The following is a 12,457-nucleotide window of genomic DNA, read 5'->3' as shown; positions in this document are numbered from 1 at the left end:
ACATGAAACATCACAGGAAAATTAATGGAAGGAATTATTAAGGATAAGATTGAGCAACACCTGGCAAAGACAGGAGTTATTAGGAACAGTCAGCGCGGGGTCAGAAGATGGAGGACGTGTTTTACTAACATGCTGGTATTCTATGAGGAGGCAACAAAAGGATACGATCAAAGTGGAGCAGATAATATTATTAATCTGGACTTTCAGAAAGCATTTGATAAGGTGCCACACGAGAGGTTGGGCATCAAATTAAAAGAAGTGGGAGTTCAGGGTGATGTTTGTAGGTGGGTACAGAATTGGCTCAGACACAGGAAGCAAAGGGTGATGGTGCGAGGAACCTCATCAGAACTGGCCGATGTTAAGAGTGGCGACCAGCAGGGGTCAATCCTAGGGTCGCTGCTATTTCTAATATATATACATGATTTAGATAGGAATATAAGTAACAAGCTGGTTAAGGTTGCAGATGATACCAAGATAGGTGGATTAGCAGATAATTTGGAATCCATTATATCATTACAGAAGGACTTAGATAGCATACAGGCTTGGGAAGATTTGTGGCAGATGAAATTTAAAAATTTAATGTCAGTAAATGTAAAGTATTACACATAGGAAGTAAAAATGTGAGGTTTGAATACACGATGAGCGGTCGGAAAATTGAGAGTACACCTTATGAGAAGTTGAATTATGAGAAAAGATTGAAAGAGCTGAGCCTTTACGGTTTAAGCAAAAGAAGATTAAGAGGTGACATGATTGAAGTGTTAGTCCAGTGGATCGAGACTGTTATTTTAAAATGAGTTCATGAAGAACACGGGAACACAGCTGGAAACTTGTTAGGGGTAAATTTCGCACATACATTAGGAAGTTTTTCTTTACACAAAGAACGATAGACACTTGGAATAAGCTACCATATAGTGTGGTGGACAGTAAGACGTTGGGGACTTTCAAAACTCGACTTGATGTTTTTTTGGAAGAAATAAGTGGATAGGACTGGCGAGCTTTGTTGGGCTGAATGGCCTGTTCTCGTCTAGAGTGTTTTAATTCACAAAGCATCAGTATTGGCAGTCCAGTCCAATTTATCATCCAGCTGCACTCCCAGGTATTTATAGGTCTGCACCCTCTGCACACAGTCACCTCTGATAATCACGGGGTCCAGGAGGGGCCTGGGTCTCCTAACATCCATGTCCAGCTCCTTGGTTTTGCTGGTGTTCAGATTTAGGTGGTTATTGAGGGCACTGTGACTCTGAAGTCTGCTCATTATTTTTACTGACTTTATGAAGTTAATTCTACCACTTTTATTTTCACAGGGCTTTTCCATTTCACATGGCCATACACTCAGGTGTCTAATGGCCTCCAGCTCAGGGCTGTCCATGTGAGAAGTGAATCTGAGAAGAGAAGGGCAAGGGCAGACACTTAAACAGAGAGAAGAGTTTCTCACAGAGCATGGCCTCTGCCAAAGAAGATGGCGTGGATGAAAGAATGGTGGACATTAAAGAAGAGGACTGTGAGTGGCTCACAACAGAGGATGTGTGTGTGAAGCTGGAGGATCATGAAGAAAGAATTTCAGTTTTTAAAGAGGAGGAGGAGTGCAAGGGGGTGACTGCTGCCATTAAAGCTGAGGATTTGAATGATTTCTCCATTGGTCTTGAACTTCAAAAGCATGAAATTGAGAATATTTACAAACAAGATGCCTGTGAAGAATCTCCATCCAGTTTACAGCCCTGGTCCACTAATACGGGACGACTGGCTACACAGGAGAATTCGGCAGAGCTGAAATCAGAGTTATCGGAGTCTGAAGAGAAAATCACCGAGGGAAATGGGAGAGAAGGAGAAGAGTCACCTGGGAGTGTTGGAATAAGTGAGTAATGTGATTAAATATAAAAGAATAAGAACATTTATTAATTCTAATGGGGGGTGCTTTAATGTTTTTAGAAGATTGAAATGAGAGTGGAAAATACGGTTGATTGAGTTTGGATAAAGACCACCTGCACAGGTGCGTGATAACAAACAATTGGTTACCTAATAAATGATAAATTAGAAAAACTTGGGTGAATAAGGAAAAATCTAAAGTGTTCATCACATGACTTGAACATCGTGAGGCTTTGAATGAAGCTGTGATGTATGTTAGGCCAACAGCTCATTATGTTCAATGAGAATATCAAAAGTCATATTTTGTTAAAGACGTGTATATTTCTTAAATTGTGCGGCAGTTAAGGCAGAAATGTCCACAAAAAGAAATAAATTAGTAAGAATACAATCCTCATCCCTATGCACTAAATAAGAGTGAATTTGCTCACGCAAGTGCACACCTAATATGTGCCTCATCTTTCTAATGGTAATCTCATGCACTTTGACGTACGAACCGTGATGATATTCGGGGGTCTCAGGGTCTTCTTTCAGCATCCAGTGTTCTGCTTTCAGCCTGAACTTGATGGGGCAGCATGGCCTGGACAAGTTGGCAGTGGTGTGAAATCTTCACTTGGAGATGAACTTGGGCCCTTCCTTCTCCCACAGTCACATCGAGTCAATTTCGAGTCTCCACTCCACTTCACCTGCATGTTTTTGGGGATGAGGGGAAGAACCAGAATAACCACAAACGCCATTCAGAGGCCCTGTGTAGAACAACTCTGGGCAGGATTTGACCCCAGGACACCTGAACAATAAAGCAGTTGTGCTAAACACTGTGGCCCCCTAACACAAGCGGATAGATTTGAATGTTTATTTGTAGGCCATATTAGGTTCTAGAGGATGTAAATATCATCACATACATTACGATTAAGAAGAGAAAAACCAAATTCAGACACATTATTGGGTAGGAAGGCTCTGATCTGAGTCTTTAGAGCTGATATTTGACCCTTTCCTCCCATCTACCTACACATTCACTGAAAGGCTAATGAAAGGGATTTTAGTCAAACATCTAATGCCCAGCTAATTAATTATACAAATAAATCAGTCAACAAACACTCACTGGCAGATGGAATCGTGGATCTAACATTTGGTAATGTTGGAACTTTGTCTTACATGCTTTTTATCATTCAAGATCAAATGTTAAGATCCAGTAATTTGCTGATCTCGGTCATGTCATTTGGTGTGAAAATTGACTGATTTTGATTTGTGATCGATTGATCAGATCAGGCCTGTCTTTCACATGTGAGAGAAAGGTGAAGAAATTGAACAGACAGCACCAGAACATGTAAAGACCACAGACGGAGTGGCCAGACTATAAATGGCACCTCAGTGTGAGGAAGGAACTCTAACCATTGTGCCACCACTTTACTTGTACTTTGTCATTTATTTTAAAACTCAGGTAGTGGTTAGGAATTTGGACATCAAACCCTGAAGTTCCAGGTTCAAATTCAACTATTGACACCATGCGACCTTGAGCAAGTCACGTGACCTACCTGTGCTCCATTTGAAAGAAATAGAAAAATGTAACTAATTGTGTCTCAGATATTGTAAGTCACCTTGGATAAATATGTCAGGAAAATAATAATTGTAGTAATTGTAAAAATGTTTGTGTTATTTCAGATTTACAGAAGAATGGCAGCTTCTCTCCACCTTCATTTGGTCAGCGCTCTCTTCAATGCAAAGAGAAAGGTATGAAGAAATCAGCAAGACGATCAGAGACCCTGACAGCAGCCTTTTTGCAGTGCAGTTCTCTACCTGTTACTGGAGTAACACAGACAGAAGACATCAAAACTGACCGACAGCAAGTGGAGAAAGAAATTCAAATTAATCCTGGAAAAAAATGTTGTTTGGAATGTGGCAAACAATTCGCACGGAAAAGTCATCTAAATAAGCATATGAAGATTCACACTGGAGAAAAACCATATTGTTGTCATGAATGTGGTAAATCATTCTTAAGGAGAAGCTGTCTTCAAAGACACAGAATAATTCACACAGGAGAAAAACCTCATTGCTGTCCTGAATGTGGTAAGTCATTCTCACGTATAAGTAGTCTTCAGAGGCACATAACAATCCACATAGGAGAAAAACCTCATTGTTGTCCAGAATGTGGTAATTCATTCTCACAAATAAGCGTTCTTAAGATGCACAGAAGAATTCACACAGGAGAAAAACCTCATTGCTGTCCAGAATGTGGTAAGTCATTCTCACGTATAAGCAGTCTTCATAGGCACAGAAGAATCCACACAGGAGAAAAACCTCATTGTTTTCCAGAATGTGGTAAATCGTTCTCATGGAGAAGTGAATTTCAGTTGCACAAAACAATTCACATAGGAGAAAAACCTCATTACTGTTCAGAATGTGGCAAGTCCTTCTCAAGGAGCAGCAATCTTCAGAGTCATAGAAGAATCCACACAGGAGAGAAACCTCATTGTTGTCCAGAATGTGGTAAGTCGTTCTCACGTATAAGCAGTCTTCAGAGGCACAGAAGAATCCACACAGGAGAAAAACCTCATTGTTGTGAAGAATGTGGCAAACAGTTTTCTGACAAACGCAGTTCTCAAAGGCACACACAAATTCATACTGGAGAGAAGCCATATTGCTGTTCTCAATGTGGAAAAAGGTTTTTCAACATTAGCAGTTTACAAAGGCACGCAAAAACTCACAATGGAGAGAAAAAGCAGTATGTATGTTCTGAATATGGCAAATGTATTGAAAGACAGAACGTTCTTCTTTCACATACCACAATCCATAATGAAGAAAAATCTTATGGCTGTTCTGAATGAGGGAAACGATTCTTATATTTATGCTCACTTCAGTCCATCATCTGAACTCACAGTGGCGAGAAACCTTATTGTTGTCCTCAATGTGATGAGCAGTTCTCACAACAAAGTACCCTACCGAGTCACATCAGACTTCACACTGGACAGAAACCTCACAGTTGCTTGGAGTGTGGCAAACAATTCTCACGCCTTAATTCTCTTTATAATCACATGAGAAGTCATACGGGACAGAAGCCTTATAGTTGTAGTGAATGTGGAATGTGGTTCTCATATAACAATGCTCTTCACAATCATAACGTGATTCATTCTTGTAAGAAAGTAAGCTGTTCTGAATGTGGCAAGCTTTTCTCAGACTGCAGGACCCTTAAAGACAACATGAGAATTCACTCTGGAGAGAAACCTTATTGCTGGCCAGAGTGTGGCAAACGATTCTCACGTCCAAGTACACTTCGGTGCCACAGAAGGATTCCCACTGGAGAGAAGCAGTACACCTGTTCTGAATGTGGTAAAGGGTTCTCTTTTAGAAGAAATTTTCTGAGACACACACAAAGTCATATTGGAGTAAAGCCTGTCCAAGAAATTTCAAATGATATTTCTTTTGGCTGCACAGGCAAAATAAAAAATAAACAAAAATCTTCGGAATGCGGTAAAGGACTCCATTTTAAAGTAGTTAATAGGTACATAAAAGAAACAGAGAAAACACAGAAAGTGGCAAACAGATCGTAGATGTAAGGTAACCTCAGAGCCACATATGAATTCACACTGGAGTGAACACACTGCAATACAACACATATTTCACAAACAGTAAGAATCTTCTTCAACAACTTAGAGATGCAAGAAAAAAAATCTCATTGTTGTCCTAAATGTGGTTAACGCTTTTCAGACAGCAGTGGTCTTCATTGTCATAAATGACTGTCTTACTTGTGGTAATCCTGTTAGCTGTTCTGAATGTTGAAAGTGGTCCTCCTGTAACAGCAATCATCAGCAACGCGTAAGATTTCATGAAGGACTCAGAAACTGTACTGCCAGGACGTCAACCATACAGGGACTGCTCATCTCTGCACCAGTGCTGTGACATAAGATGGTGAACAATACAAACACCAGACAACAGAATGAGGTAGCAACAGTACTGTGCGGTGATAACAACTTCAACCACAGAACACAACTGAAAAAGTTCAATGTAATAATAAAAAATAAATGAAGAAGTCAAATCAAATCCACAGTGCAGTGCCAACTACCAGGAGGTGACACTGACAACAAGGGGAATATTTTTGTTTCGTAGCTTTGGAGATGGGACCTTATCTGAATACCAATGAACTTGTACCGTCTCTGGGATGTCATCAGGGGCCTCATGTATAACGCTGTGCGTAGAACTCACACTATAACATGGCGTAAGCACAAAAGCGGGAATGTGCATACGCACAGAAAAATCCAGATGCAGGAATCTGTGCGTACGCAAACTTCCACGTTCTTCCGCTACATAAATCCCAATCAGCATGAAAAGTAATGCACGTGCATGCGCCTTCTGTCCCGCCCCAGCTCCTCCCAGAATTACGCCTCTTTGAATATGCAAATCAATATAAATAGCCCTTAAGCTCAGCCTTCCGTGAAAAGACAATGGGAAAAGCATGGGGGAAAATATAAGAATTTCAGCGAATACCAAGTGGTGTCAAGGAAAAACATGCTATTTATTGGTTTAAACAGTGGTATAATCAACAAAAGGAAGTTGACCGAGTGACATAATGTCGGAGAAACTCGATGCTAAAGTTCACAAAGTCACACAGTGCCCGAAATAAAAAAGTTGTCACGTATCAAGGTCGGCGTGAAAAGGCGACTTGTAGCCCACCGTCTGAGTGTTATATGAATGCTTATTAGGATACAGAGAAAAAAAATAGGCACACAGTGGGGAAAAAAGCACGAAATGTCAACTTTAATCTCGAAATTTCCAGTTTAATCACGTAGTTTATTTTGTCATTAAAGTAGAACATCATAAACTTCATCTTAAAATCATTTATTTTACTAGTTTCTCAAATCCCATCGTAACTAAAGTAGCACGTTAAATGCTTTGTTCTGTGTGTGATCTTCTATGTGCTCTACATGTGTGAATCACTACGTGCTTCTGTTCTTTCTCTTCCTCCGACAGGACACAGAATCCATTACATTCATGATATTACAGCTCTCTGAATAATTAAAATACTGAGATGTATACGTGATATCTTTTTCATGATGATGGGAATGAAAGCATGTTATTAAACATGGGAACACGGTGGCGCAGTGATTATTCATCTCTCACGCAAGAGGCTTGCTATGAGGGGCTCATTGCTTGCTGTGCTTTGCGCAACCTTCGATGAAATAATTTATTACAGAAGTACTGTCTCTTTCAAACGTACTAACCTCCAGTTCCTGTCCTTACTTTTCTTTCTCATAAAATACCTAATCGCTACACAATCAGCTCTGTAATAGTCGTTAAGCCATCTGTAAGCTTAGAATGCCGATTCTTCAAAACGTTTAAGGAACATTGAAATATCTTTGTAGTACATGTTTAATAATTCTGTCCGTCTATCCTTACAGTGTCGCATAAGAATACAGGCAGGAGCAATCCGTGAACTTGCTTGCGCTGCGGCACCATGTCCTCACATGTTTAATTATTAACGATACAGATTATTTAAAGGAAGTTAAAGTTTTATCTGTATACTATAATCAACATATTTTGCTGCATTTCATCTTAAAAATGATATCGTCATCATGCGTGCTTTATAAAGTGGCACAGGTTGTGCAATTTTATAACTGTAGTGCAAGTTTACAGTGGGATAATTGTACTTATAAGTACAAACAGTTCTACAAGGAGCACTTGATTGAGTGCGTTTATAGAAACTGTTTCTGAACCGTGAGTTCCATACAGGAAAGGCTTTGAACCGTTTTGCCGTGGCTGAGGCAGAATGCTTGATATTGTATACCGATAATTCTCTTTCCGATCAGCTGCTGCTGTGATTCCCCACTCAGATACAGTGATATAAATACTCCGAGTGGTGCAGTGAGTGTAATATGGAAAAAGATGATCCACTGTGGCAACTCTTAACAGGAGCAGCTGAAAGAAGAAGAAGATGCAGTGAGCGTAACAACGCTAAAGCAGTTATGGTATTTGGAATACTATGGCTATTCCCTGGACCATTATATTGCTGCAGGTTAATTACAATCAGATGCATTACACTAATAAACAATATGCAGTTAATTTCAGTGTATTTATAAAGCCGCGTCAGGAATGTGGGTCTAAGAAAGAAAGGGTAACCACACAGGAACAGTAGCACTGCTTTGACGCTGGGTGCCGCCAGTCTGCTAAATCGAGCGGAGCAATTGTGTACGCCAGGGTATGAGGTACCGTGGAAATGTGCCTGGCTTTACGCCAAGTTTAGGTTTTATACATCGCGATTTGAGCGTGGAAACGTTCGTACGCAACATTTCTGTGCATACGCACCGTTTATACGCCTGGGCTGAGTGCAGACAGCCGTTCTTAACCCTGATAATGAAGAAGTCATTTAGTGACATCAGCTGACAGCAAATGCTGTCCAATCAGTTACTGGGGAGGGACAGTCGAGGAGGACAGGAGACTAAAAAGAGAGCCGTCACATGACAGACCAATGTAGAGGGGCTTTATAAGACTTTTACACTAATTTAGGTTATCATTTATAAATGATAAGAGTCTTTACAAACCAAACACATTCATCAGCTGTGTGTCAAGGGTGAGTCCAAAAGTGGGAATTTAATAAGATCTGAATATAAATAAAATGAAACATTCAGGGTTCAAAGAGAAATGTTTAAGACCTGAAGAGGGCATCACAGCAGCATGCTAGGGTTAGCACAGGGACAACAGGTGTGAAGAATATCAATTAATGTATAGAAGGAATATTATTTATAATAATAATAATAATAATAATGTTATGAAAAATGGGACACCATAATAAATGCACAACACAATGAAAATGAAATGAACTGATTTTATTGTCTGACATATAAGAGAAAAAGGGAAAACAAAGCAGAAAACACACAGAGATCTCTGCTGACCCAGCTGATAATTTGATAAATTAACCTAAAAATATAACAGATGTTCCTTTGCTCCATGTCAGTATATCCTGTGGTGGTGTGTGAAGGACGCTCTATACTCCGAATGTGTTGGTTCAGGTTTCAGTTTCAGTTCAGCACCTTCTTCATATCGATACCCAAGACAACGTTTCTTCACGTCGAGACTACAAGCTGGAGGCCACAGGAGCTCAATAAACTTCAACAGTAGGATGGACGATTAGAAAGCTCTGCTATGAGAGAGTGTCAGCTACACAAAGCTTCGGCTTCATTTACTTGACAGAAAACTCCAAAAAGCAGAAGTGGCCCCTTCTGTACCCCCACCGCTGAAGGTCACATTTGACCCCCTCACTACTCGGCGTTGGTTCACTCTGCTTGGACTTTCTGTATTTTGTAAGTTTATGTTTTATTTTTTGGCAACACTCTTTTTACATTTCATGTCATTGATGTTCTCAAATGTGTGAGTATAGCTTGACTCTTACAAGGACTTCTCGAAAAAGGGTACATTGGCCATGAAATGCAGGAAGGCAGAAAAATATAAACAGTGGAAACAACAAAATGAAGAGTTGACATCGATGAAATATGCTCAGTGACAGAGGTGACGAGGACAAAATCAGAAAGGACAGCACTGAAAAGGCAGGTACCAACTGACAACAAAAAACAAAAGCTGATTGGTGGAAACAACTGTCAGTCACTCCTGAGTGGACTGTTGAGGACAGCCGTGACATGCAGACTTCAGAGTTCATGTGTTTTTGATTTCAAATCTGTGACCATGCACTGAATAAGTCTGTTATTTATCAGTTAGCATGTTCTGAAACTGTAATGTCATCACAAAGATCACACAAACACGTATTGTGACATTTGTGATCAATCACTTTTGTTGATTTTTATGGCACCATTCATCAGCCCTGTACAGAGTGCCACTTCCAGATCAGTAACCCCACTGCACCCCGTAGCACATTTGGAGTTTGGGACTGGAGCACAAAGTGGATGGCACTCTGAGAAGGACAGACTTGTAAGACGTGAACAAAGCCAGCTGCCCTCCCTGGTCTGTCTTCATTCAGAAGGACTCGCCTGTGTGGTGGGATTGTTCTGCGGCGCTCCTGTTAGCCGACATTTCATCAGCTTGCTTTCTGCGTTTCATCTGATAACCAGCAGAGTTAATCAAAGATAAGCCAGGCCTCTTACAATGTGAATGTTCTTGATATTTTGTTTTACTTTAAATGTTGTTTCTGCTTCTTTAGTTTGAGTTCTTGGATGCCTTGTACATTAGAGATTATTAATACATGAGCATTTGGTGTTAATAATGAATTGACAATTAATAAACTGTTTTTACTGCTAAATTGTAAGTGTGTCCTGTTGACATTTTGTATCTTTATCCTTCTTGACTGTGTTGTTAGGACGTGTTGCACTGTTGCCTCCCTAGAATTAAGTGCCACGTCACCGACGCTCGGCCTCACACCCTTCATCACATGTGAGGCAGAATCAAAGATTGAAGATTCAGCTGTTAATCAGCTTCAGTGTGTGAGTATAAATTCAGGCTTATTCTCACTTTGACCGCATTAATGGCTCAGTGTCTAGATTTTGGAGATGGTACATCGTCTGATTATTGGCTCCTGACAAATCTCGCTTTATCTACGTTTAAAGTTTTGAGTGTAGATGTTTGTGGCGTTACGCCTTTAAATTATTGTACAGTTTTGAGTCAATGGCCTGAGGCTGAGGATTCATCTCTCCAAGAACTGCACTGTGGGGACTCATAGGATTGATGATCAATTCAGAGAAATACCATTTGTAGTTTGTTTGCAGTTTTAACATCGAGATATAAGTCATATCTTCTAATCGGTGACTGCTGGTTATTTTCATTATGACCCCGTTATGAAATTTGTTTTTTGTCAATGCCTGCTCTGATTCTTTGGCTATTGAGTCCTGCTGCAGTTTCTCGATGTACAAACATCTGATTATCCACATTTCCTCTACCCAGATGACAGTTCTAGCTGAAACTCACAGAGCAGGTGGACATTATCACACTGTTGTCCAGCAGATCATCTCTGGATATTACTGGCTGACACAACAACACCGTCCATTCAACATAAGGATCCACAAAGCCGACCCCATCATCTTTGGATGATCTGCTGTTTTATTCACAATCAAAGCAGCCTGTATCCTCCTTACAGGTATTGGAGTTGGACATTCTGAAACTTCTGTGACAACTCTGGGGAGCTTTATTAGCTCTGTGCCATTATAATGGGTTGGGGGCTTCAGTGCTTCTACTTTGACTGGGAACAGCTGAGTCTGTGGATTACGGGATGAGACCTACAAACATTTCTTTGTACCTGGTGATCTAACACCTCGGGATGATCTGTCTCCATGATTATATTCGCTATGCTGATCTGCTCCCGTTTCATCTTACAGTACCCTACGACTGGGAACTGATCTGATGTTCATACTAACCTGGTTTATGGCTCCGGGGCGATCACACCTGAAATTACCAGGCGTTACTGTTTGTGGCTGTGTATTGGAACCTCCAAATCCTGCTACCTCCTCCTGTTATGCTTTCTGCTGCATGCTATCACCGCTCACCTACGCTACCACACCCGCCTGTCCTACCGGCTCCGCTGTGCTGTGCTGCTTCTCCACTGCTACTGTATCAGATAAGTATCACTCACTGACATGCTAAAATACTCTCATGACAAACTCCTTCTTATTAAACACTTTGTCCAGAGCAAATGGTCTGACTGGAACATCCTAAAGGACGCCGGTATTTTGCAGCACCCGAAATATGTACATCGCGGGTCAGGTCGCTGCCACCGCTGGGCTGTGAATGAAAAGACCACCGGCAGCATTTGCTCAGGAATAAGCCGTCCTTCTCATGGCCCTGGAAATAGAAGCGTCAGTGTGCCGAATTTACATTATGTGGAAATAAACTCTGATCACGGCTCTGCAAAAAGAAGTCTACTTGACTAATATTGCACTGCTTAACTCGAGATCTCTTAATGGCAAAGCATTGGTGCTGTCAGAACTCATCACTGACACCAAACTTGATATTCTGTGTTTAACGGAGACTTGGCAAAAACCAAACGAATTTACGTCTCTCACAGAGGCAACTCCACCTGGTTACACTTTCCACACAGAGCCTCGCAGCTCAAGACAAGGCGGAGGAGTCGCAGTAATTGTCAGAGTGGAGTTAAACATCAAACGAATCCCCATTGACTGTCCATTGTCTTTTGAGTGCCTGGCTCTTAAACTAATAACAGAATCAGGTCCTGTCTCACTCATTGTTCTTTATCGTCCCTCAAAATACAATGCATCCTTCTTATCCAATCTGACTGAACTATTAACCCACTTAAGTTCCTTTTCCCTGAGAGTCATCCTTCTTGGTGATTTCAACATCCATATTGACATCCTCACATCTAAACTGAGAAATGACTTCCTATCCTTACTGGACTGTCTTGACATGACACCACATGTTGATTTTCCCACCAACTCTGGTGGTCATATACTGGACCTGATCTGCACATCTGGACTATCTGTTGCCAACATTTACAGCACTGATGTGGGACTCTCTGACCATAAAGCAGTGCTTTTCATTGTCTCATTACCTCTCCATCCTCTTATCTGTAAACAAATCTCTTACAGAAACCTTACAAATATCTGTCCCTCTGTTCTTTCTGGATCCATTTCTGATCTTTTACTGT

At 40.8% G+C, this 12,457-nt stretch overlaps 2 protein-coding genes across 5 annotated transcripts in view; one reads left to right on the top strand and one right to left on the bottom strand.

The window, feature by feature from the left end:
* Nucleotides 1–12,457, bottom strand: part of LOC114651545 (gastrula zinc finger protein XlCGF57.1-like) — a 458,276-nt gene that overhangs the window by 228,237 nt on the left and 217,582 nt on the right. The window lies entirely within an intron of this gene.
* LOC114652442 (gastrula zinc finger protein XlCGF26.1-like) overlaps nt 1,304–12,457 on the top strand; it is a 188,562-nt gene continuing 177,408 nt past the window's right edge. The window contains exons 1-2 of one of the 4 annotated variants that reach the window (XR_007934969.1): nt 1,304–1,855; nt 3,526–5,858. Coding sequence is in view for 2 of the 4 variants with exons in the window: in XM_028802938.2 (XP_028658771.2) it covers nt 1,441–1,855; nt 3,526–4,688 (1,578 nt within the window). In the remaining 2 variants the exon portion in view is untranslated. Of the gene's footprint in view, nt 1,856–3,525; nt 5,866–12,457 lie in introns of those variants that run through there. The other 3 variants (XR_007934970.1, XM_028802938.2, XM_051927848.1) reach the window with 3 other exon arrangements.

The sequence above is a fragment of the Erpetoichthys calabaricus genome, chromosome 5 (assembly GCF_900747795.2).
Source record: "Erpetoichthys calabaricus chromosome 5, fErpCal1.3, whole genome shotgun sequence".
Classification (NCBI taxonomy): domain Eukaryota; kingdom Metazoa; phylum Chordata; class Cladistia; order Polypteriformes; family Polypteridae; genus Erpetoichthys; species Erpetoichthys calabaricus.
Note: the sequence above shows the minus strand (reverse complement) of the source record. Positions and strands in the feature narration are given on the sequence as shown.